General features: G+C 55.8%; 1 protein-coding gene across 1 annotated transcript in view; it reads left to right on the top strand.

Moving 5' to 3' along the window:
• LOC122382614 (serine/threonine-protein kinase PLK1-like) overlaps positions 1–26,567 on the top strand; it is an 83,782-nt gene that overhangs the window by 42,179 nt on the left and 15,036 nt on the right. Inside the window, exons 3-4 of the mRNA XM_043368172.1 lie at positions 11,507–11,623; positions 19,470–19,681. Coding sequence (XP_043224107.1) covers positions 11,507–11,623; positions 19,470–19,681 — 329 coding nt within the window. The remainder of the gene's footprint in view (positions 1–11,506; positions 11,624–19,469; positions 19,682–26,567) is intronic.

A 26,567-nucleotide genomic window follows, 5' to 3' on the forward strand; every position in this document is an offset into this window, starting at 1 on the left:
TAGCGGTCCCAGATCTCCAAAGAGCAGGGTTACCCCAGGAGCAGGTGCGTGTGCGCTGTGAGGGGTGGCTGGCCCTGAGTCTATGTGGCGCAGCGGGACGAGGAACGGACCCTCGCGGGCCGGACCGTCGACCGCTCTCAGAGCAAACAAACACATCGCCCGTCTGCCTGCTGGCGTGGGCGGCCCGAGCGAGCGCTGGTGTTTGTGTGCGTGTGCGTTTCCAGTTCTGTTGGCCCGCCACGACCCTCGGCTCTACTGGGCCCGTGGACTCTGCTGGCTAAGTGCCGAAGCAGACCCGGAGACAAACCTCCCACGCAGGCGCGCTCGCTCACTGCTTTGTTGTGAGACGTGCGCTATCTCACGCACACAAGAAGCGCCCAGACGATGGACAGACCGCCCAGACAAACCATTCTCAGAGATGACAGACGAGCTCTTTAAAGGCCGCTCTGATGGATGGCTCGGAACTCGGTCGTCTCTCGACAGGCTCCCTCCGTACGTGACAGGCTCCAGCCATGTTCGGTACCCGCTGAGAATGACAGCTATGCCGTCACCCGTTCGAGCATTGACTCTCAGATGCTCACTAACCCCGTTCATGCGATTGTCCTGCCCTCCAGTGACAACACGTGAAAGCTCTATAACATCTCTGGACGTCCGATTTATGCAGACCTCTTGGCCCTCTTGGCTGACTGATGTCTGGAGTGAGGTTTTGACAGTTGCGCCATGTGTTGCGACTTTGCGTTGTATGCTAATGATATGAATTCGGCGTGTCTGGCACTCGCCTTGGCCCGGTGAGGATCCGGCGTAGATCGGAGTGACACAATGGCTGTCGTGTGGCACCCTCTCCTGGCACGTGCAGTGCAGCAGCGAACCACCGAGTCCCTGTCAGTGCAGCTTGCCATACTGGGTCATGAGTCAGTAAACGTCTCATTATGCATTCCATGTTCACATTCAGCTCCTGATGTCGTACCGTGATATTGTCCAGATACCGGTTTACAACATAGTTTCAACGAGCTTCTGCTAGACTCGCCTTCGGAAAACTTTCGACCACGTTGGAAGAAGCTTGCAATTCGCATGAAAATTCGCGGTTTCTGTTTTTTTCTCACTGAAACAAGAGTTTTCGGTATTGTGCTGATAACGGCATACATATGCTGCTTCTCATGCACAATGCTTATTTCATAAGACGGCCTAATATAACGATTTATTTTGTTGTAATAATAGCGTGAACAATGAGCATGTATAATGTATTCCATATATCACAAACGCGGCCATATATAGCGATTAGCGACTGTGTCTTTTGGATGACGAACGGAACCGGGGTAACGGATTTCCGAGTTATGACTGTCACACGGTGCCTGGCGATCCGTGATGCGTAACGTTAGAGCGTGACTCGCGGCAGATGCTGGTGGACGCAATCAATGTGCTCGATTGTGCGATTCTCGGGCTTTAGCTTCTACAGGGTGATTTTTTTTTAACTGTTAAAAAGTAAACGTCAATGGTGGTCCCTAAATCGAAAAATATTGTGCAAAAAAGCAATGCACGTGATAGATAAATCTGGGACATTTTGTATGGTGTCATGATTTGTCCCTTTTAACCGAAGGGCTCGGCCCCAATGGGGCCTGAAAATGTCCCACCAATCGGGCACGCATGGTCCACCGCCGTTCAGTAAGGAACGACCCAAAACGATGATTTTGAAGCATTGAGGCAGTTCGAAGCACCTACGATCATTAAGGAGATACCTGAGAAAGACGTTAACTAATGCACGAACAAGCTTGTAGTCATAAATAACCTTCAAACGGTCCATCTGGCGTATGTGCAGCCTCTGAAGAATCAGTCTTCAGGGAGAAACAAAAAACAGCGAATCAGACACCACCAGGGCCGCCAGTACCAAAATCCTCGACCTGCACTTTCTAGACTTCTAGTTTTTGGACCCAGGTATGGCAGATATAACAAGAAAACATTGGAAATATCTGGCAGAGCTGAAAATGGGTGATAGGAGTCTTTTCATTCCGCCTAATGAGCATGGGAGTCCATGGTGCTGTTCAACACGTGCTCAGGCGGGCTGATTCGTGTCGGTGAGAGAGGGGGTAACTTCAAGCACAAGTAAAATACACGATGGTCGTTCCTTTACATCGTGTCTGCATGAAATCAAAATGTCCCAGAATGCTCGTCATGCTGGTATATAATTTTACAATATATATTTGCATTTTAACCCCACTAAACCTCATTACTTTTTAACAAGTAAAAAAAATCACCCTGTACATATAAGTAGTGTCACATTTGCTGTTGTTTCGCCGTTTGAACTGCTTCACTGCTGGCCCCAGCCCGAGGTCCTTGTCTGCCGGACATGCTCGGTTCATGGTCGTCCATTATTCTCGACTGGGTCCTTCGGCCGGACGCGGTGCCTCCGGTGGGTCTGGTGAGAAGAAAGGCACAAGGACACGGAAACTGTAACGCGACTCTCATGGATTCGGCGTTGTCTCCCATGGTTAGCGTGCAAGTAGCACCGCGGGCAGGTAACTCGAGGCCCGACTGCTGGGATCTGTGGTTGACCGTGTGACCGAGACGGCAGGTGTCAGGTGGTTCACCTGAGGCTGCTGAGAGCAGCGTCACCTGAATCTGTGGACGTCGGGGAGCGAGGGAGTGAATTCGGGGTCCTGAGGACGGGTGCACTGAACACAGGTCGATGCCACCGGACGTCGCTCCAGACACACGGGGTCGGGTCGCCGCCCGTCAGCACCCAGCGGCTTCCTTGGCGTGGGCATCGGATGACCAACTTCCCGCGGAAGGGACGGCCGGACGCCTCTTCACCCTCCTGGCTCCCACCTGCCGCCCCGAGGCCCGAGGCCCGTGCGAAACGCTATTGAGCAAGGTGGAAAAATAGGCAAGAACTTTATGCATGTCTGATTCGCATTGTTCCTGTGAAATTAATAGGGAGATTGAAATTATCACTGTTACAAGACAGTTATTGCATACATTCTTTGCATGCTGTCTAATTAGCGAGATTATTTCTGATCTTCTTTCATTAGACGAAATGGAAAGTGAATAATTTCTGGCAGTGAGGCAAGTTTCCGTCGAATTTTCTCAATGCCAACCCATCTAGTGCCGGCAGTCACCTCCCTATCGGCTGAGGCCGCTTCCGCTATTCCTTGCTGGCCGCTATTCCTTGCTGGTCGGTCACCGCTCTAGGTTTGCGAGATGATGGTTTATGATGCCGACCCAGCGCTGGAATGCCCGGCCAGCGTCCAGCGCTCGTCCAGAGCTGGTTTTGCGCCGGTCCATCGCCGGTAATTATGCGCTCGAGCGGCGCCATTCGCCTCACTCTCGTTTTCCAATCAGGCGGGCATTGTTCTGCGGTCGGTGGTATCGACGCACGGCGCGGGGGAGGCTCGGCCGTGGCTCCCCGCGGCTGCCACAGCTCCCGACGGCCGGACACGCAGGCTCCCCGGAGACGGCGGCTCCCCGGCTCCCCCGGGGAGCGCTGACGACTCCGTCGGGGTCTTTCTCGTCGGATTAGAGCTGTTGGCGCGCGGGATCTGGCCGACACCCGCTGGGATCTCCTCACCCTCCGATGAAGGATGAAAGGACTCCCGCGGGGCATCGCGGAGCTCCAGTTCGCGCATCAAAGCGTGCATCGGTCAGCGCCGCCTTTGAGCCGTCGCCGTTCCACCTGCGACGGGTCATCCAGGGCACAACGGGATCAAAGCGCCAGCTGCGGATAGGATGCGGGTGCTCTTGTCGACGCTGGTTGAAAGGGAGAGGCGTGTCAAATAGGCGGGATCCCTGACGAGTATGAATGCGACGTCGACTCTCGACGGCTTGGTTGTGTCGGTGCTCGCGCAGCTGTTGTTCGCGTTGCTGACCGTCGGCGTTTCGTCGACATCGATCCTGCCAGCGGCGGGCTGCGTGCGCCCCACTCGCTGTCAGTTGTTTGAACAGAATGTTATTGGACTGTTATAGACCGTGGCTGGGCGCCGTCTGTCTGGTTTATCGAAGGCCGGAAAAATACGTGAGCTGTTCCGAATAGAGAGCCGGAACTCTGCTGGAGACTTGTAGAGCGCTGAAGTGGCAAACATCGCCATGGTATAGACTACACAGATTATAAACATTGGACAACATGCTGTGCAGGATTCATGAGCTTCAGTTTAACTGATAGGTATGGTTCTCGCTGGCTCATTGCACAAGCAGCGTTTATTTATAGTGGTATCTTTTAGTTAAACGGGCTTGAAAATACTTTTCCAAATACTGACAAAACAGGACGCGGATGAAGACTTGATAACGGCCCCCTGGACAGGTGTGGGAAACGCGACTTGACTATCGTGTCGACATCGAATGGCTCACACGCGACGGAAGCGTGACCAGTTTTTGCGGCTCCCTGTCGGCAGAATTTTTCCCTGGGTAAGGTGATAGTGGCGGACGGTTTGGCCAGGGGGTGGGTGACGACAGTCCGGAGGATTTTTCCTTGGATTGCTGTCGGCCGTGCCAGTGGCGTCGACAGGAACACGGAAGTCTCACGGTTGCGGCGTCCGGCCACAGCTCACGGTCAGGAGGGAGACGTGTCGGTCCGAGACGGTGGGCCGTCACGGTCGCCGTGACGACTCCGAGTCGTGCGTGACAGGTGTGGCCGCCGCTCCAGCCGTGCCGAGTGTGGCAGCCGTGACCGTTTTTGGCAGCGCTCACGCACACCTCGTCGCTGCTGGGACGGGTGCGGTGCCAGATTTGGCGCGGTGACAAGTTGTAATTGATTAACAGGTCGTCCAGACTCGGGCGTCGGCCCGACACTGATTGCCCAGCTCATGGACCGGCTGGCCTGGTTGATTACCACCCCTAATGGGCCGCTCAGATGGCTTCAGCCTGTCGAATTAAGTCGGACCATTGTTCGATCCCGTCTTATAGATAGTCCCGGCGTGAGGGTCGACCTGCGCTACTCGCCTCTGCGTGGCGTGGGACCGGTGTGGCACGCTCAGCTGAAAACGCGAGTAATGCTTGGGGCTTGGGCCCAATCACAGTGGATGCTGAGGCGCGCAGTCTACCCACGGTGTTTATATACAGACTACAAAGGTCTTTACAGTGTTTATGTAATAACTGACGTTCTAAAGACCGGACTGCGTAGTTCTGTGTACGGTAGTGTGGTATGAGTGACATTGGCCATGCCATTTAAGCTGAGTGTTGAAATCTCGACCATAACTACACCAAGGTCAGTCCCTGTCTAAATCTGGCCAGATCGCTGTGTTGGCGTCTGCGGGTGAACCCAGTGGACTCGGTGGTGTCACGCGCGGTTACCGGGCGTGATTACATTATCGATCGAACTGTATCGATAATGGAGGGCGTATCTGCCTGCGTACCATCGATAGGCGAAGATGCCAAATCAGTGCACGAGACTCTGAGCTAGGACGGCAGCGCGTGGTGCGTTCGATCTGTTTACCAAGCGAATGGTGACTTGAGTTTCACCGTGCAGCTCTGGGAAAGCGGCGAGATTCCATGGATTCCGTTGCTAGCTGCTGAGCATGCCGAATGTAAACGTTGAACTGTGTATTTTGAGTGCTAGCGGCGCGGTCGTAAAGCTTTGAGAGATCATAACATAGTGTCACAAGTTCTTTCTGGAGGATCAAGCACAATTCATTCATTTAACTCTCATCTTTACCAGTCGCATGATATTTAAGCGTGGCAGTTTTCGCTCATGGGTAGCATGTGCTTAGTCCATGACTCACAAAGCTGTCAGCTAAAAAGCACGTTCCAGGGGCACCATTACCCCCAGTGTCGTCCAAGAACGCTAGCAGCAACGGGGCGTGGCCAGGGCTCAACTCATCCACGAAGCGATGAAACACATCTCATCAGGGGAACGCTATCATCGCCCTAACGGCGTCGAAGGCGATGGCGACGTCGTAACAACTTCGTCGCCCATCGACTGAGGGTGTGGGCGGGGTGGGCGGCGGCTCATGAGTGCCCAACCGACGGGCGGCCTTGCCGACCCGAATACCGCGGTCATGAGGTCGCCTCCGTCGGCGCCGATGCGTCGGGGTCGTCGATGACGTCACAGTGACCTTGTGACGAATCGCCGCCGCCGCTGGCCTCAGCCGCAGTGCGGTCGATGCCAGTTTCCGAAGTGAGAATAGGGACGGTTGGGGTGAAGGAGTTACCAGACCCCGGGTAGTTAATCTGCTGTGTGCCGGGGACAAGATCGTTAGTTGGATGATGTCGGCTCGTTGCTGGATACAAATGGAAGCATTTCCGTAACAGGGTTGTAAATGGTGTAGCGTCTCCCCACCCCCGCCCCCCTACGATGTTCTTTGGGCCATTTACGATGTCTGGTGTTTTCCATGCTGATTATTTTGGAGTAACATCAAACGTTGAGCCCCTGACTAAGATGCTTTAGTACTAACACTTTTCTTCCTCGATGATCCAGACGATCATAATCAACTTAATGAAAATCACAGCGCCTGGGGTGATATGCTAACAGCTGGCATCTTTTATTGCTCCCGCCTCAGTTTCCTGTTTCTATAAGCGACCTGGACATTGCCCGACGATATTATTTGTGCTTGCGTAGAAGACTAATGAAGCACCGCTTCCTGGTGGGCTTCCTGCGATGCTGTTTATCATAGATCAGTCATTCTGATGGAGGGATGCAGGATGGACGTACAGAGACCTTCCCTACGACCGCTTTCATCCGTCCCCCACAGGGCTGGCTGGAACCCTAATTTCAATTGGAATCATTTAAGGTATATTTTCATTTTGTTCAAGGAAGAAATTTTTTCTCGTTTTCAGAGAAACTAGCTTTTCCTTTTCTATAATGATTTGGACTCCCAGACGTGGTAAAAATAGCGTCATAAATAGAAGCACGCCCGGTGCCCGTCACTTACTCTCTGGCTAGTGCGTTAGCCGGACGGAGAGCTAGGGGACATGAAGGGAGCCGGGTAGGGGGAGACGTGAATAAAGCATAGAGGGAGGGAAGCTAGATGACTGTTTGATGAGACGTCCTGCCCGACAGGGACAGTGCCGTGACGACGATTGATGTCCCAAAGAGGATTAGGGAGCTGGGCGCCGGCTGCTGTGGACGACAGCCTAACCGCGGATTGATGTGAGGGATCTCCGCAACCAGATACCCATCAACGGCAGCAATCTCTGTTGTCAGGCTGTCGGGTGCCTGTCAGGCATAGCGCTTCCATGAACGTAAGACACTTCTGTTAGCCTTTGTAGACATGTAGCAGGGATTCCGGTAATCACCGTTGACAGATAACATCTGGTATTTTCAGTCATTAGGAGTTATGATATTTTGAATCGGAAGTTACCGAAATTGAGATGCCGAAAACCACCTCCGGTGGTCGACAGCAGGCTGTCGGGATGGTTTGAACTGGTTTTTGTCGCTCGTCGACGTCGTCGTCGCCGACGATTTGTCAGCGTCGACGGGACGTGTCTGTGTTTGCGCGACGCCACCCCGGTGTGTTGTGAGGATAGGGTGCGGCGCAGATGTGGCCCGGGGCGTGGGAGCGCGGCCGTTGCCGTCACCGCACCCCTCACTGATGAGGGTCACTGGGCCGGGACATACCGACCTGCCCTCGACTGTGAAAAACGGTCCGCTCACCCGTATGGCGCGATTCACTGTCACCCGTCGTCAGCTGGGGAAATGTGAGCTGAAACGATCGTAAGAAGATGGAGAAAAGATGATAGAGAAAGGGAAGGTACAGGAGGACTACAAAGTTGAAAAAGTAGACAGCTGTGGCTCGTTGCGGTGGTTGGATGGAGAGATATTATCAACGACTATCTTACCCACGCTGTCCGTAGTCGTTTAGAATTCAGCTGGGACGGGCTGCACAGCCCCGCCATTATCCTTCCTCGAAAAGCCGTCCCAGCAGGTAGGCTGCTTGCAGGTGCATGACGCGCATCGGGCAATGTCCCTTAATTGGCTGGGGCGAGGGCCGATGTCGTCTGAGCCGACTATTACACCAGGCTGCAGCGCTGCTGACGACTTGAGACACTTGCGAGGTGGCATAAATATGACTCGCAACTGTTGCAATACGACTGTCATGCAATTGCAGAGACGACGCGTCTTTTAGAAGCTCTTCAGTCCACGTCATTTCGATTCGACTGTGCCTGTCTTCAAACCATCATGGTGGAACAAGGAGCTCATGGTATTGCATGGCAACATACCCTCTGCCTCTCCAGCCGTCGACCTCGCCTCTCGGTCGAGTCGACCCATCCCAACTACATATACAGTATGAGTGGTGCGGCCAACGAGCGTTGCAGAGCCTCGGAGCGGCTTTAAACAGCCTCTAACGACGGTGCAATGACTGGCGGTCGCGCTCTGGTGCCCCACGAACGCTGACCGCGCGGCAGAGGCGGCGGCCGTGGCTTTGGTGAGGCAGTGGTGGCGCAGGGGCGCTAATGCGCCGCACTCTGCCGGTCCACTAAGCTGAGATTAGCGCCGCCGGGGGTGTCTGCTGTTCCCGCTCGGGTGCCTCCGTCGACTCTGCTCCTGCCGCTGCTGCGTCGGCGATGGGGCGGTGACGGCGGTCCGACGTTCCTCTGTTTTCGGTAGAGGGGAGTGTCGGACGGTATTGAGCGGGAGACGCCTCCACGGCTCGCTGCGACGGCTGGCCGTCTCCTCCGGCGCCGATTTGGTCCTCCCCTGAGGCACGGAGTCCGGAAATGCGCTGCGCGAGGGATAATGTGCGTGGGGTGACTCCACGTCTGGCAGAGGCGTCTTGGACGGGGCCCAGCGCCGACAAGGTAGCGGTGGTGATAGTGTCAGAAGCCTCACGCCAACGAGTTAGGTGAATCGTTTGAGTTGGCAGACCCTAGATGTTTGTGGAATGCCAACTGAGTTATTCACGACTGTTTTGGCCCCGGTGATGTCCTTCAGTTCGATGTGTCCTGATTTTGTCGTCCTCTTCGAACATCGTTTGCCCTAGATCAGTGATTTTCAGCGACTCGAAATCGCGTCAGAGCGTGTGACGGCGCACCCCTGGTTAGTGGGTTCCGATTTTAGCCCAGGGTGGGACGCCAGGCTCATTCTATCATCCAGTGAGGCGGAGGGATCGGACGCTGATGCATCGATGATACAACTCATCGATGATGGCCGCGTTAGCGCAGCGGGCAAATCGTGCGGATAGAACGCCGCTGGACCGAGAGACTGATACTGGCCATTGCCGGGCGATGAGGTCATTATTCCCAGCCCTCGATTCGGATCAGGCCAGTTTTTGTTGCTGGCCTTTCATTCGTTTGAAATGTGTATCACTGAGACACGCTAGTGGTTTCTAGGGCCGGTTGGCTTGTCTAATTAAATATCCGTCGAGATAAGAACCATTCTCACGGAGCAGTGGGCGCATATGGGCTTAACTACGAGCGATTACTGGACATTGGCTTTGTCACGACAACCCGTTAGCTCGCCGGTTTGTGATTCACGTCTCAGTGCTTGTGAACTGGCCACGTGGCCGCCAGCCTCCTTACTCAACGACACGTCACATTGAGTAAACTAACGGGTCACCGCCAGGCCGCCTTTCCCTGAGATGAATCAATAGCGACGTCACTGCCTCCCCGTTGAAACGGGTCGCGAGAAGGGTGTCACTCACCGGATCGACACGCATGTCAATTAGTTGTTGGTACTGGGACGAGTCACGTCTCTGGTTTGTGTATGCTTGATGTCCGGACCATGCACTGACCATGTTGGGCCAGAGGTGCCGTGGCGCCGCGCCGGACGCTCGCGTGTCTGGGCTGTTGTCACCACGCCGGAACAGTGACAGGTCACGTTAGCAGTGTGTCACTCAACGAGACGTGCGCACGTGCAGACTCAGCGTACCCGACGGTAGGGGCTGTCTGCTGAGAGGATGGCTGGGGGCGCTATCGGGCTGTCGCTGCGGTCCCTCGCGGGTCTGTGTACGCTCCTGTCAGCTTTCTCGCGTGTGTAGACTCTGGCGACTGTGGATGGAGACTCATTCACGTCGGCAGCGCTCTCGCCAGTCGCCGCCAGTCGCCACTCTCCATAGAGGCGGGAGGTCACTGCTCTGGTCACGACTCCCCGCCGAGAGGCCAGCTGGCTGTAATGGAGGCCGGGAGCTAGTTGGCCAAGTCCGGCTAGACGAGACGCGGTGATGCCGCCTCCTACGGCGTATGATCACCGCTGTTCCGCTGTTGTAAACCCCGATGGCGTGGGCATTATCTTCTCATTCGGACACCGCAGGAGCGTCACGGCCTCGCTTCATCAGCCTGAGTGTCATCTGAGGTCGGGGTATCGTTAGTGAAGCCATTCGTGGCACCGAAGTCCTCCCCACGGATACTTGATACACTGATTGGCTATCCTTTCGGGCCGACCGGCGCGACGCGAGGGACCGGCTGTCGTCTGATGGTGGCTAGGGTTTCGTTCGTCCCGAGAAAATGCCACCATCGCTCGATTGAGCCAATCGACGCCAATAAATTCATCGGGGCGCCGGTGGGTCGCCGCGGGATGTCAGCGCCTCTTTTGTGGAAAAGGTGAGAGAGCGACGAACGTAAATCGCCGGAGCATCGCCCGGCGTGGGGAGGGTGGGATGAAAGGGATCAAAGGCCTCGAGCTCAGTTTCCTAGATAGTGGGATCAGCGTTTACCTCGCGTGGACCATTTTTGGTCGTGACGTGCGGCTGGATAGAAGCACCTGCGTGGGATGGTATTTCGGGCCACTGTAGCAGCCGGCGCAGGGGATTATCTGCTAAGTTCCCTCCTGCCAAGAGTGGGTGGCGAGGGGCCAAAGTCAGCCCGGTAGTGCCGCATCCCATCCGCGTCACACGCCAGCCGCTCCGGCTGTTTGGCTAGGGAGGAAGGTCGCGCCTCGCGTGCGGCGTGTCGCGTGCCAGTTGTTGCATTGGAACGCCCTTTGGTCCGGCAGCGACCCCGCACACAATGGGGAAGTGCGTGAAGCTGTGGGGCGTCTCTGGACGCTCTCTATTCTTCTGCCCTCCCTCTGCGGCGGCGGCGACCGCAGAGCTACATAGAAAAGCTGGACGCCGTCGTTTGTTTTGCAGAATCGGCTGCCGGAGATGCAGCCAGATATGGCGAGCCACAAAGGCGCACGGGCCGGCTCAAAGGCGCAGTCGTGTCCTTGTCGGGCCTCGGCGGGATTACAGAGTTTTTGGGCGAATTATACGCTGCGTCGCGTCACGAGAGTTGGCCTCGCTCGTCGTGAGGCGGGTCCGACGCCGCCGGGTCACGCCACCTGCGCCGCGTGTCGCCGCAGGCGGTTGACCCCTGCCAGCCCGACAGACACGTGCCTCCGGCGAGGATCTCCCCTCCTCCCAGTATCTCGACCCACCGTGCTGGCGAGCCGCGCTGTTTGTTTGAAGCCAGCGCCTGCGAGCTAGTGTTTGTTTGAGCTGTTGTTTGCCGTTGGCTCTGTTGACGAGTGGGACCGCCGGCCTGGCTCCGCCGTGACACGCCGTAACCCGTGTCCGACTCGTCCCATGTTTGACCCCTGTCGCACGTGTGACCCCCGTGACCTGTGTGACCCTCCGCTGACCCGGGTACTCTCTCTGGTCGACAGATCGCGCGAGAGATCGACTTGCACCGCCACCTGCGGCATCGCAATGTCGTTCGCTTCGAGCACTGCTTCGAAGACTCGGAGAATGTCTACATCATCCTCGAGTACTGTCCGCGAAAGGTAAGGACGGCCGACTTGTTGGAGGACGAGGGGGTGAGAGGTCGCGCGGGGTTACACGGCCGGAAAGGGCCAAGGACGAACTTTGGGAGTGAGCGCTGGCAGGAAATCGGTAAGTGGCAAGTCGTGGGAACTGATTTAGGGCGTTTGATTGATTGCATTCGGTTTAGGTACCTGCTCGGGCACAACGGCTTTGCGTTGGTGATTGTTTAGCTTGGGTAAATGCTCTGCCAGAGCAGATCATTGATAAGTCTGTTGCATAAATAAATACAACGAACAAAAATACGCACGCGATAAACCGTTATCAACATGGCCAAATAAAGCGTAAACATAATTTAAGCTGATGCAGAAGCTGTCGGCCCATTGACAAAAAAGGAACAGTTTGTTTAGCCACACAAACCTTCAGTCCTGCTTGGGGCCACGTGTCATCATGTTTATCCTGTTCCCCTGCTCCTGCTCGTGCGGCTGAGCTCGGCCCGTGGGCCACGCGCTAGACCGTCAGCACGGCAGTGTAAATAAAGGCCCGCATCTTCGCTCGTGTGGGCACGGCTCGGTGACTGTCCTGCCTTTGCCGACTACCCTGCCATCTAGCGAGTAGTGGTACAATTACAGAGCCCAATGCTATGCAGGGCTGCAGAGAGCGTGATATCAGCGAACTTTATTCGGTAACTCGTGTAGTATGAGAGCCCGCCGCCTCGGGAGGATTGTGTGGCTACCTATCCTCCGTCGAGTCAGCGCTGTGAAAACAGCCGTAAAATTCCGTGAGTGGTCTTCCTCATGACTGTGACGGCGCTGTGAAAGAGATTGATGCTGGTATGGCGTCACCGCTGTTACTGTCCTCTGGATGGCAGCCAAGATCCGACGACGCTTTCTGTCCTGTCATGAGAAGCAGGTCTCGGGCGACCATCTCGAGCTCCGACAGATGGCATGTCACACGGGAGTCCGCTTGTGTGCGTTTTCACTCTCGCGCGCTGTCGAATCCCGGTTATGCTAGCCGGTGGACGGTCTCTACTCTCGCTTTCAGCCATCTGTCTTCCTCTCCTCTCAGTCTGATTTGACTCAGACCGGCCGTATCGGGACTAACGTGCTGACACTGGCATTATTGGTATCGCTGGCTGTCCCTCTCTTTTGTGTTGCTTCCCGCCGCTCGCACCGACAACGCCATTGCCCTCGTTGTGATTATGTATAATATGTTTGATTATTTAGCATGCTATTATTTTCATCATTATATTGTTTATATTATATTCTACTGAATGCCTTCACCTCGCCACATTGCCACCCACGGCCTGCCGCCTACCCTTCCAGTATAACATTGCCGCCAACGCTGACGCCTACCCATTCCCGCCCAGCTGCCGCCAACATGCGCTCATTTACTGCTACTGAGAAGGATGGAAATTGGGCAGAAAGCAAGCAGAAGGATGGATAGAAATCGTGCAGAAAGTCCGGACACCAATCGAGCAGAAAGTTAGCGGGGCGGCACGGATAGGATACGAGCCGGAGATGAATGTTGTAGCGAGCAGAGACTGATGTGATGCTGGCGAAAGGGCTGGTCCGGATGGCAGAAAGATCGGACGGAAACCTCGCGGAAGGAGACGGAAATCAGTGGGCGAGCTGGCGGTGATATGCTCGGGAACCGGGCGGGGATAATTGATGTCGGACCGGAAACCTGGCAGCGAGCGAGCGAGACTGAAATAGCCGCTGAAATTTGTGGAGGTCAGATTGGAACTGAGCGAGGGTCATCTGGAGCGTGGGCTGGACGATTCGGGTCCCATGGGAGCGGTGGGCGAGCACTGGAGCTGACAAGGGGTTATGAAGATTGAATGAGAAAGCAGATATTGGTCGAGATAAGCTTGGTGGATGCTATTTTTTCCACGAGAATATTGCATTTTAAAATGACATGATATTTTGGTGAAAGGAGTGAGAGGTAAATCAAAATGTAACGCGGGCGCACGACTGCACTGAGGCATAACGACCGGACGACTTCACCGAAGCATAACTCGCTAACATATGCCTGATCGACTCGGCGAAAGCTGCAAACACACGACTTTGAACTGGAGGGCGCGCGCCTGAGCCATTCATATTCACGGACTTTCCACGCGGCGGCGGCGGCGGTTGCGGTGGTCGCGCTCTGTCTGGGCCAGCGAGCAGTGAGCTCTCGTGAGAGACACGGGGACACAGGAGACATGGAGACATGGGAGACGGGAGAGGAAAGTATCGACTGGGGGCGGTGGGAACCGGAGCTGCCCGCTCCGCCCACCGCCGCTGCCATGAGAGAAGGCGGTGGTAATTCGACCGGCGTGCTCGGTCTGATGTGTGGTGTTGCAGCGAGAGGGGGAGGGAGGGAGGGGTGACGGTGCTGCTGTCGGAGGGTGGCTCATGTGTCCGTGGCTACTGGCTGCCTCTCCGTCCTTGGCTATGCCCCTTGTCCCGTTTTGTTGTTTATTCCTTTAGCCTTCAACCACTTGGTGATTACATGACAGTAAAGTCAGATATTGTCTAAGATGGTATGCAACTGCGATCAGTATGCGAAATGCGGATTGCGGAAGGAAGGACTGAGCCGGCAACTATTCGACGTGATATCGACAAACTAGCTGCGGAATGCTGGTTATCACCTTTAAGACCGTCGTAGTGCAGCGAACAATAGCACCTTTGTTGCTTGCATGGTTTAAGTGAGAGCCGAGGCAGGCCTGACAGTCGGGCGCACACTCCAGTCGGACACATAATAGGTCAGGCTGGTGGCATTTCCGGCACTGCTTCTGACGTCTGAATAATGGGCGAAACCTGAAATGGTTTTGATTGCATGTTTCAAAGGACACAGTTCGTGAGTGAAGATTGTTATCCATAGAGGAAATGTTTGCCTCTTCGTCCCCTACTTTTTCTTTGAGTAGAGCCTGTGTACTATTTCCAAGCGTGAATGCAGGCTAAGTATTTGCCCATAAAGTTTGCACCGTTCGTATTTTCCGTCCCAACTTTGGCCGCCTCTGCGCCGCTCCAAAGTTTGCTCCTTCGCCAGTCGCCGACCCTCCGTTTGACGAGCTGAGTGGCTGACAGCCGGGCATTCCTCTGCTCTCGGGCGCGCGGACAGGTGCTCGTCCTGTCCTGGACCCACCGCGACCTGCCCCGGCCGCCGAGGAACTGTCAAACCCCGGTGCTGCGCCGGACCGGATCCGCGCGGCTCGGCGGACGCTCGGGCCGGTTCCTTTTTTGGCAGCGCCGCTCGGCCTCTGTGGGAACGCTGATGGGTGTGCCGATAGAGCGGCCTGGCGGGACGGCCGACCGAGGGCAGCGGCCACGCACAACCAGCTGGATGCCACGTCTTTGAATGTCCTCCAGCGTCGACCAAAAACAACAGGCAAATGGTCTTGGCGAACGCATTCCAGACCACTGTGAAGGCAGGCCAATGTCAACTTGGACGCAGAAGACACAGCGCTGTAGGAGAGTTCGGTTACTTTGAATTGTCGTAGGGGCGTCGATATCATAAAACATCTCCCATGGTGCTGTCACATACATCACGGCGGTGATGTTTCGGTCCTTTGATGTCGGATGATGTGTTCTGACGTCAGCGATTATCAGACGGAGTCGGAATCGCCCTTCCGAAAGGCCTGATGACAGTCGCCGCCTCCACCCTTCTCTGGTGCGATCGCCGAAGCCAAATGGAGCGAATCGGATATCTGAGCTGAAGTTGTGAGCCGCCCACGTCAAGTCTAAACGTCCGCGGATGGTCTTGACGAGCTGCAACGGCCGTGCGCTGGGTCGAAATGGTGACCGGTGCCGATTTGTAACACCTGGCGACAAAGAGTAGGTAATTCTTAGCGACAGTTCGGCGCATCTGCCGTCGATCAGCGGCTCTTTGCGGCAGCTGCTGCAATTTGGTGACATTTTCTGACAGTTTGCAGCATCTGCTGGCAATATCTGACGTCTAACGACAGCCGTTGCATGCTCGCGTCGGACTGATGACGTGCTGTCCAGTCCCAGTCACGCGATCCGACTCATATCTGTCCTCTGTCTCATCTCTCCACCCGCCTTGCTGTCTCTGTTTTCCATCTCAGGCTGTCACTGTTCCCCGTCTTCTTGTGGCCCACTGCACTTCGTCCTCTAATCAATGCGTCGCATCGCCCGCTTCTCTGCAACGTATGCATTCCGGCATTGCAGGCCCGGAACTGTCGTCTTCCTTTCAGATATCCGACGTGTCCCAATTCGCGACGGCTTCAGAATACGCCGCCCACATGTTTCGCCGTCGCCTGTCTCATCAAGAGTAGCAGTGGGCACTGGAACGTGCTTAGGCTTCTATGTTTCGGCGCGTGTTTCGCCCCGAGTTTCTGGGATGTTTCGGAGGCGTGCTTGAGTGCTGCATTAGTTTTGACAGCGGTCGTGCGCTGACCCAGATGCTCTTGTCTCGAGACATGCTGCAGTGCTCTCACCGAATCTCACCGAAATGAGTCTAAATCAAAAGAACAGGAGTAAAGCATACCGCTACCCATGTGGATGCTCTTTTATCTTGCGTGCCTGGTATTCCTTATCCGTTATTCATCACACTGACGGCAGACTCACGTCACTGACGCCCCCTGACGTCACTATGCGTGTGCGTCACGCACCGCTCTGACGCCCCGCGGGCGGGAGAGGTCAGCGCCCCAAATCCGCTGCGTGCCAGCCGCGTGTAGCCGCGCCGTCCATCTAATGCGCGTGATGACACCTCACGTCGGGAGGGAGCTGAAACGGGCCGGCCATCGGCTCGGTTCGGCTCGGCTCGATTGCACTGGAGTTGGTCCAAGTGTTCGCCTGCCGACACACACAGCGCGTGTGGATGTATATTATAACAAGCCGCGCTGCTGCCACTCGTGTTCCGTGTTTGGGTTGTGGGGAGGGAAGGTGGGTTCACTCAGCTGTGCGGGACGGGGGTGGTATGAATGTAATATACACCACACGTGTTCTAGTTGTAATCGGGACCAGAAGCGGGGGGGGGGGAGGGGAGGGGCTAAGCGGAACGCTTGTGGTTGGAGTGCAATATACGAAGCGTGTAACTGTGCACTGTGCAGTCTGCACGGTGTAGTTAGTTGTTTTCCGGTCCCGACGTCAAAGGCACCCGTGCCTTGAGCTCAATTCCAATCATTTTCTTCCGTACCAGCTATCGTGCGCGTGGTGTGAATTGATAGTCCCGGGCGTCTTAATTGGCCGTACGCTAACGGCTCACGATCTGTGTTTTCCTCCTTGCTCCAAACGCTCACGTGCGGCTCCTCGTGACTCCGCTCGTCACGGATACACTGAAATGTAGACGGAACGCCTGCCAGTTGGCCACGCGATACACACCTGAAGAATTTGGAGCGATGCCACGGAAAATAAACACTCCGCCGGCTTCGTTAATAGAAATACCTCGTTTTAATGGTGTCTATAAGTTTGCAATAAATCGTTTTGTCTCACTATTAGCTACCCGATCATTATTTATCCCGTCTCGGTAAAGTAAACCAGCGCTAACTCACTCTCTTGTCTTTTGGCTTCTGTTGGTCTGTTGGCTGCCGTTTTCTGTGTCGAGACTCTCGGGAGCGTCTGTCTCTATTCTGTGACGCGATGGCTCTCCGGCCACCGTGGGACTGACACCAGCCGGACCTGTCTGGCCCAGCTCCAGTAACGATGGTGCCACGTCGGCGTTCCCGCACGCCGGTGCCGCCCCCAGCGGACCGCCTCCGGTGACCGATGGTCCTCCGTGACCGGAGACCCGCCCCGGCTGATGGTCCTCCGTGACCGGAGACCCGCCCTGGCTGATGGTCCTCCGTTGACCGGTCCTTCCTACGCCTCCGATTCTCATCGTCCCGACCACGGTCGATCAGTGGAGATGAGAGTCGCCTGTTACATATCAATGTGCCTTTTGATTTGAGATGTCCTGATCTGGAGATGAATATTTAACTTTGGAATAGAAATCCAGCTAACGTTATATTTTACAATATCTCATTATCGTGTATGGATCATTATCTCACGCGATTGTGGTCCATTTGACATAACATTAGCACAGCAGCGTGAGCTCAGAAATGGAGAATCAGCTTGCTTGTCCGGACCCTTCCTCCCCTGTTGTCAATCAGTGGCAGGGGTGGCGAGCGACATGTGTGTCTCAGCTGGTCTCACTGGCCGCGCTGGCCACCCCGCTCCACCCCGCTCCTCATAACACCGGATGTTGTGGCCTAGAAGCACCCTCGCCCGTCCACCGTTCGCTCGCCTGCTCGCCGTCCGCTGGTCGTCGCCGTCCGCCACCCTTCCGCTCGTCACCGTCGCCGTCGTCGTCGTCGTGGTCGGCTCGGCGGTCCCTTCCTCTGTGTACCTGGCTCCGGACTGCCCGCGGACCCCGACGTCCGCCGTGTGTACGCTCGTGTCAGATCTGTGGGCGGGCGCCACTCGGAGTGTTGTCCTCGGACGTTGACACGGTCATCGGATATTGACCCAAATACCGGCCGGTGGTGCTGTCAGGGCGGCGGCTGTCATACGCGCCAGGTGCTGTCAGGGACGGACTGACTGCCAGGACTGTTGGGATTCAGTCTGACAGTGACTAGCAAGGTCGAGGATCAACTGCAGGTGCTGTCATAGGTGTCAGGAGCTGTCAGGGAAAGGCAGTTTGTTACAACGGCCAGGACCCACTCCGTAATGGCCGGGGATAAGCCTTACACGCTGCAATCCTGTCATGCGTATGTAGGTTAGCCGCGTTAGCACAGGATGCCGGCAGTGGAGAGCATTAGCGCTCGTTCGCTAAGCTAATACGCTGCTGCGGCGGGCTCTTTGCCTTCTGCCGTCGCCGGCCTGGGACGTATGTTGTCCTCGGCGGATGCTCTCCGGCTCGACGGCAAACTGTTTGCTTGGCCGTCGAGTGGCCTCGGGCTCATGTCAGTGGGAAAATATGACTGGAGGATGACCGTGACAGGGTTATATGTCACGGGGATTAAGCTATATGGCATGATGGAGCTGTTGGCAGCTCCGTATTTGGTCATCGATCGGCAATTGCCACGACGCTACTGAATGGATTAGTGTATTTATCTGCACTCGGCGTGACTGGCTCGGTTCGGTGTGTTTATTTGTGGAAGATTCCGTTCTGTCTGCAATGTAAGCACATTATTCTTGACGGAGTGTTTCGACGGAAGCCTCAGGAACATGACATGATAGGTGATATCAAACAGTTTGATGTTGAACTTGCTTGCTGAATGACGCTCTCTGGTCGAGCGTGCATAATGACGTGCTAGCTGTCTGCTGGCAAAATAAACGCAAGTCGGAAGCTGCGTCCTTCCCAATGCATTGCGTTAGAGATCAGCTACGCTACCAGCCCAAACTTGACCTTTCATGACCCCGCTCTACCAGCGTCTATTGTGCGCGGGAGCTTCATGTTTTGCAATACGTTTATGCGGGCCGAGACGCTACGTAGCGGCCATGACCTCGTGTCTGAATTTCTCACGCATTCACTGCAATATCCATCAGCACTCGTAAATTCAACCAGCATTGCCACCGGATCGTTTATAACTTCTTATGCTCGATCAATCTACTCCAGCCGGTTCCTTGCGCTCCCCACCGCAGTCGGCACATTTCCCACACTAGCTGTCCGACCTCAGCAGCTTTCAGCAGCTTCAACCCCTGACCCGCTCTTATATACTCACACCCCATTGTGCTGGCTGAACCACAAGTCTATGAGCCCTTCTTCCGTGCCAATAGCATTGCAAGTTGGTATATGCAGGCAGCCCTGTGACGTTGAACGTGCGTCTTTTATTTTGCAAGATACAAATACAAGCTCATGTGTTATACAAGCTCATGTGTTCTTCCACAGTTGCATGTCATGAAGCGCCCTCAATCACTAACTCTCCCTCGTCTTCTTCCACAGTCTCTGGTGCACGTCCTGAAGCACAGGCAGACGCTGACGGAGCCCGAGGTGCGCTACTACATGCGCCAGCTGGCCGACGGTGCCGAGTACATCCACTCACAGAGCATCGTGCACCGCGACCTGAAGCTGGGAAACATGTTCCTCTCGGATGAAATGGTGGTGAAGGTCGGCGACTTCGGCCTCGCCACGCGCATCGCCGACGAAAAGAAGCCGTGAGTACCGCTGGAAATGCTTAAGGGGGAGGAAGGAAGCTGCTTGATGTTGTGGAGAATCGTTAAATTTTGAGAGCTGGCCGTAATATTTTAAGCCAGTCTTGTAACTGGGTAGATGGGGAGGGGTCGTACTTTTTACTCTTCCGAGGCTGAAGCAATGTATGCTTGCAGATGTTTGCACGCGTTGAATCGTTGTCCTGCTGAGACGCAAGCATCAATATTGGATCCCGCATGCTATTGCACTTGCTGGAGCTGACATTTGCCAGCTGACGTTTTGGTTGACATAATGTTACTCCGCTGTCAATTACACGTCATCCTCTTGATCTAATCGTAACATAAACATGTTCTTTCACCAACACACGCAGCCGAGATCATTGATGTGACCAATGTAGGCCAAATTGAGACTCGCTGGACGAATTTCCAGATGAAAACATTCGCTTTCCAACGTTTATCTGCCTTATGGCGGCTCTTCTTTGATCTAAGTCGCTGGTCCTTGGTGCCGACACGGTGCCTGCCTTGTTTGACCTCCCCGAGACCAAACCAAACATGTCCGTGTCGCTGGCGGGTTTCCGTGTCCAGTGCCCACGCCTGCCGGCTGTGTTGAAACGCGGCTGTGAGTGGCGTGTGGAGACTGGAGAGTGAAGTGACTGGTGTCAAGGTCACGTCTGGAACGGATTTCTGCCGCTTCAGCCAGCTCAACCTCTGCAACGTTGGTTGTTGAATACGGGAGGGGTGGAAGTGACGTCACATTCTGACGTTACCTGTCCAGTGATGTCATCGTCATGACGTCACCAGGCGTCGGCGTCTTCTGAGACGGGCCGAGTCACCGGCAGAGCCAGGTCACGGTGCTTCGTGACGTCTCTCCCCTCAGTCGTGACGGCGCGCCGGCGATGACACGCCCACTCTCGCGGACCGGTCCAAATACGCCGCGGGCGTCGCCGGGCGGCGAATTCGCCACTCATTAGCGCCACGAACGTATCAGTCCAGCGCCGGACATGCCACATAGGCCAGCTGAGCGCCGCGCCGTGGTTTGTTGCCCGTTCTGCAGAAGGGTCACGCTGAGGTCACGATGCGCCCTGTCGGAACGGACTAATGAGGGACCCGAAACGGCGGGTTTTAATTGGGATTCCTCGCGGGCCGTGAGTCGTCGTGCCTCTTCGCGATGTTCGGCTCGGCGCAGCGCAGCAGCAAAAAGGCGAGCAAAACCGGCGGGCTGGTCGCGGTTGGAGATCGGTCGGGGCCGGGCGCGGCGGGCGGAAGTATTCGCTACGGCTAGGGTGAGCGGAGGCGGCGATTTCTTTTGTGCACGTCTGAAGCTGGATGCCCGACCAACCGTCATGATACGGCAGTTCTCCAGAGATCTGGAGTTGTCTCGTTTTCTCGCCATTGGTTTGTTGATATGCTGAACGTCTTTGATGTTCCGGAGATGTGCTCTTGTGGTTTTTAAAAGGCCCCGCCCCCCGCCTGCCACGCGTCATGCACAGAAGGATGGGAGGATTTCTGGAAGGGACTGTAGGCGCTGCAGTGTCCTTGCTGTCCGGCTTTGTGATGAAACAATGCTGCATTGAGGTCCGGTAGCTGGGTTTCGACAGCGCCGGCGACTTTGTGCACTAGCGGCAGCAGCGACGGTGGCAGCGCAACGTTTTCAGCGCAACGTTTTATGGCGACGTCCGGTGCCAGGTCATTGTAGCATGGCCGTGTCACGGGAGTGTAACCAGAATTACCCGGGCATGGGAGCGGGCGGCGACGCTGCGCCGGCGCGGGGCTCCCACCGTTTCTAATATGATTGTCGACGGGGAGGGGACTGCGGTCTCTCACGCCCACTCTCAGCTGATGACATTGCAGTCCCGTGAGACTGCACGCTGGCCGGCTCGATGTGACGAGACGCTGCTTTGTGGTATGTTACGTTACGTTGTGTTGCGTGATGTGGTAACGTTGTGACGGTATGTGAGCTGTGATAAAGGTGGTGCATGCCGTCATTCCTGAGATGATTCAGAGCATTGTGTAAACGGTAAACACCACCGTCTCATATGTTAATATGATAATGTATGTCCTGTTGCATCGCTGTGGCACGCCACTGCTGCTCGACATTGTTTCGTTGGAAATTGGAGTGCCCTCTCATGTCACAAGAGAGTGGTGTTTCTTGCTTTAAGACCGCTGTGTAAGAATTCCGCGAGTGAGCTTCACTGGCGAGTCTGCAATTGTCTTATCTTCGGTGTGCTGAATGTGGCCGATATAACCAACCTGAATCAGACTAAGCCGATGCCACTGCCGTGTTGTTAGTGAGTTGACTCTCCTTTGTGACAAGAAAACACCTTTAGCAGGTGAAGGAATTCGCCGGACGTGTATGACAAGGCTAAGCAGCACATGACAGGGACTCCTGGCAGAACAAAGCAGGGTAGAACAGTACACGACATACTTATCGCGATGTCATCCTGGCCAGTGACTTCTGACCGGGGTCCTCGGGTCAGCTAAGTGACCTGAACCACCTACTCCTCCCGTTGCTAGTGACCACCCTGGAGATGGTCGTCTTATGTTCCGGGCCCGTCATGAGCTGCACGAGCTGAAAGCTGTCCTGAGACGTCCGGTCACGACCCCAGACCTGCAGGCTCATATGGCGCCGGGCCGGACGATTTTATCGCCGTCTCGGCTCGAGCGCTGCAGCTTTAAATGGACCTCCAAGGATATCGCCGCTTCCCATTGGATGGACTGAGAGTGGATGAGCTGAGGCGTGGTGGGGATTGGGTCGAGGCTGGGGCTGGGAAGGAGAGGTTAAGTTGGGGCTGAGCTAGGATTGGAGAGGTTTCAGGAGAGGAAGTCTGCTTCCAACCTTCGTAGCGGATCTGGACCAGCGATCATTCCGTATGACGTCTGGAACCAGCTGACAACTGGAATGAGGCGCGCTTTGATCACCTCGCAACGCCTCCTGACCAGGTCACTCAGTCTTCAAATCGATCCGGCGGCTGTGGGCTTGGAAAACATACACCCCTGACCCCGAGCCAACACCTGTGTCCCGCGTCTGGTGGCCAGGTGACCTCGTCTGATGTGTGGGCAACGGTGCTCGGCGCGTCAGAGCTGGCGATGATTAATAGGGCGTGTTGCACCAGCAGCGACCACCCTTAGGCCTGGTAACGATGTGATGAATATTGGCAGCACTGGTGAGTAACGGCTGCCGCCCGTCGCCGCCGCCGTCCGCCACCCGTCGGCCGCTGAAGTACGGGTGTGGCAAACCGTAGATGGTCGCGTCGTGCAGTCGGGCTGTGTCTGCAATGCTGCAGCCTTGTTGCCTCAGTCATTTCAGCCATGTCCGGCGGGGGCTGTGCCGGGTGGTCTGACCACTGACTGGATATTGACCAGCGGCCACCGGCATCGTCCACCCAGTCTACAGTCCGGGACATGACTGGCGTGTCCCGCCTGCCGTCTGGTGGTGGTCAGAGTGCCGTTTGTTTCGCGCTATGAGGTGTTCCCGATGTGGGTCTGTGGACACAAGCTGACGCGACAGACGGACACGGTGACTGAGCGTGATGCGCGAGATAGGGGCGTGGGATGCGGCAGGCTTGTGCCGCGCTGTTGACACATTGTCGGACCGGGCGGGGCGGCCGGAACAGGACGGGCGGCAGCGGTGTGGGCGGGACTGGTCGGAGCACGGCGTGAGGGCGGGGTCCGCACGGGCAGACCTGGGGCAGAAGGGGTGTGGTAGCTAGACCTTTGCACAGAGGCCACGCCCTGTGTGGGTTACTTCACGATGTGGTATTTCCTGGAGTTGCAGAATTACGAATCACATACTGCTACAGTCGTAGATTTCAGAGCTTCGGCTCTTTTTCGAGTTCCGTCACTTTGCTGTGAAATCGTGGTGTCCGGCGGGCCTACAGTTCCACCGCCGACTGTTCCACGGCCTGCCACCCCGGGCGTCCGGCGTGACGGGCTCTTTCACGCGCCGTCGGCGTCCACAGCGGCAACTGACCGCACCGTCGGCACGGGACCGGACCGGACCGGACCGCCGGACCGCATGTTAGCCCAGCGGTTTGCTATGAGCGGGCCGTTCAGTTGTATTCACTCTCGTCTGGATCCCGTTGTCCGTTTGTCTCTAATTGGGCAATGCGTTACGCACGCATTGTAATGCAGCTGTTACTCGCTTCGTCGCGGCTTATGGTGCGGAAGCTGTGACGTTAGCTACGAATGTTCGCTCTTGATATATGACTTAGGAACGTTTCTTTTCCACTGCCTTGCTGGCTCTACTGCCAGCGCTGTTTTCGGTTATTACCTTACTGCGGCCTTTATATAATATCCTGAACAGTGAACCCTCACCTCTCCCCTGCCGACGGTGGCTGTACTCTTTCACTGCTGTGGACAGTTTTCGGTCTGCTTCTCCTCCCGTCGTCCGCCGCTGATGTAAACAGAGGAGACTAATGTCCTCGGCCTGCTACCCATCACACCGCGGCTGCCACCGTGCGCCAGACCCGCGGCCGTCATATCTCATATCCATAATCCAAACCCAAACCTTCGCTCTACTCTCCAAACCCAAACCCTCCGCTCCCCTTCACTGCTGCCAAACATGGCATAAACTTTAGACAATGGTGGAGACATTCATTTCAAATCCATTTCGCCTATTTGTCGGATCAAGCTGCGGAGTTGCCAGTTTCGGTTCCGTGAAGGGCGGTTACCGTGAGCACCTTTGCCGTACCAGCCGTGCCAGACCGTTTGCGTCACGGTGGTCATACCGAGTCGCCACGGGCGTGCAGTGGAGCCGATTACGGACCCGGCAGCCGGCTCACGAGGCGGACCTGGTGTTAAGCCCCGCTCGACGGGAGGCAGATCAGGAACGTTAGTGCATTAGACGAGCCGCCCGTGTCGTCACCGCACTTCCAGGGCTTTTGTCGGGGCATTTAAATTTGTTACTTGAAGCAGGTGTGTCTTTTTATGGCTGCTAATGTTCACTTTCTCTCTCTGCGACATATCTGGTCGTTTCGTAACTTCGACTTCCTTGCTTTAGGCATTTCATATGTTTAGCCAAGTGTTTTTACTTTTTCAGATTTAGTTTTGAGATTGTCGTCTGATTTATTCACAACCGATTCTTTCGTTTGCGAGTTTATCCTGGACTGAACGGAAAGTCATCCGTCCATCTTTTTGGAATATCTTTTTGCAAAGTCGTACTGTTCGTGCGCTCTTCCATCCACCCAGAAGCGTTCTGAATCCTCACCACACCTCTAAGATCCTCTGCGCTGGTCTCTGCTGGGTCAGCCCCGTCCATCGATCAGGGCTGGACCGTGTCCCTCGGGCCGGCCGGCGGCGGTCCTTCCCCCAATCTCCGCACGCCGACCGGCCGCGGTGCTGAATTACAGGTCGGACGACGACCGCCTCAGGACCGCCGCCGCGCCGGTGGAGGCTCAAGGTGGCTTCGGGCGAGTTGGAGTGAGATAGAGATGAGTGGGATGGGATGAGGGATGAATAAGGATGGGCCGGGATGGATAGGGAACTTCAACCTACGTGTGGATATGAATCAGTTGAGATGACTCGGAAAGGGTAACAGAGTTTGACGAGAGTTCGACTATAGGGGTGAACCTCAGGGATCCACGGGCGCGTGTAGGCAAGTGAGGATGGAAGTCATAAGTCGCCCACCGACCCGACCACCATCCAAACACCGCCTTTCCACCACTCATTGCCCAGAGCCCACCGCCAGTCCTTCCGCTCATTTTCCATCAACCAGCGGGCAGCATTCTCCATCAGCCGCTCTGTCCCACATTGAGCGTCGACACCGGTGATGACAAATCATCCCTCGCGGCGGGAGCCACTCAGGACCGGCCTGCGCCCCGCCGCACCCATCTCCGGCTTTGTTTTCGGGGTCCTCCGTCCGACGCGCCCAGCGGCGCGCTGATTTAACGCCCCGCGGCGGCGAGAACCAGCCGCAAAAACTCTCCTTCTCCTCGTGGACTCGCTTTATTGCCACGTAAAAAGGGTTAAATAGGAGCGCCCGGATGGGGCTCCGGGCTGGTACTAATGCGAGGCGCGTGCCGACGTCGGGTACCGCTGGGTTTCCTCGTTGTCGGTATGTCGACGTCGACGTTGGCATCTCGAGAGCAGGGGTAGAGGGTGAGGGTTGTTGGGGTGGTGTAGTTGAAGAGATGTGTGTGAAGTGTTCTCCCGGGGCCTGTCATGTAGTTTCGTGTCGCGTTGCTCGTCTGGTTGGATGAGGTTACGTGGAGGGAGAGGTGGATGACCCGGCGAAGGGCGGTGAATTGGGAGGCGGCGGCGGCGGTGGCGGTGGTCGGGCGGTGGGCGGAGTCGGCAGGTCCCTGGGTCTTCCGGTTGAACCTCCAGAGGAATGCGCGGCGTCTCCTGAAGATACCTCCCACCGCGACCAAAGTATAGGCTTTCAGACCGGGAGGACCCTGAAACGCATAAATCACCTTGGGTGCCCGGTAGTCACAGACAGTTCTGAAGGTCTGCCGAGTTCTTGCTAGAACTCCTTGGTGAGATAGACTTTGGGAATCGCACGATGTTACCGAGCGATTTTTTTTTCTCAGGTGATGCTTTATTTAGCAAACAGCGTGCAAGCGCCATTAGGCCAAGACTCATTCTTTAAGCAAAAAGTTTACTGTCTGATCTGAGTCACACATGCAACAAATGGTAATGGATTTTGTCCGCGGCCGGGACCTCCATCCCTCCCCAATTCCTACCCCCAACGACAATGGCACATTACCTTTCTCTTCGACCTGCAAAAACTCTGCATCAATGGCCTAGCGGAACCTCCTCTTCTGGACCCTAGTGACCGACATTCCGTCGCACCCCCGTGACGTTATTCCGGGTGGGTCGCGCACCAAGCTAATGCACCTTCATCGTCGTGGACGACAACGGCACGCCTGGCGCCCGATAATAGCGGCGCCAC

The sequence above is a fragment of the Amphibalanus amphitrite genome, unplaced genomic scaffold, assembly GCF_019059575.1.
Source record: "Amphibalanus amphitrite isolate SeventyFive unplaced genomic scaffold, NRLGWU_Aamphi_draft 000143F_arrow, whole genome shotgun sequence".
In the NCBI taxonomy this organism is placed as follows: Eukaryota; Metazoa; Arthropoda; class Thecostraca; order Balanomorpha; family Balanidae; genus Amphibalanus; species Amphibalanus amphitrite.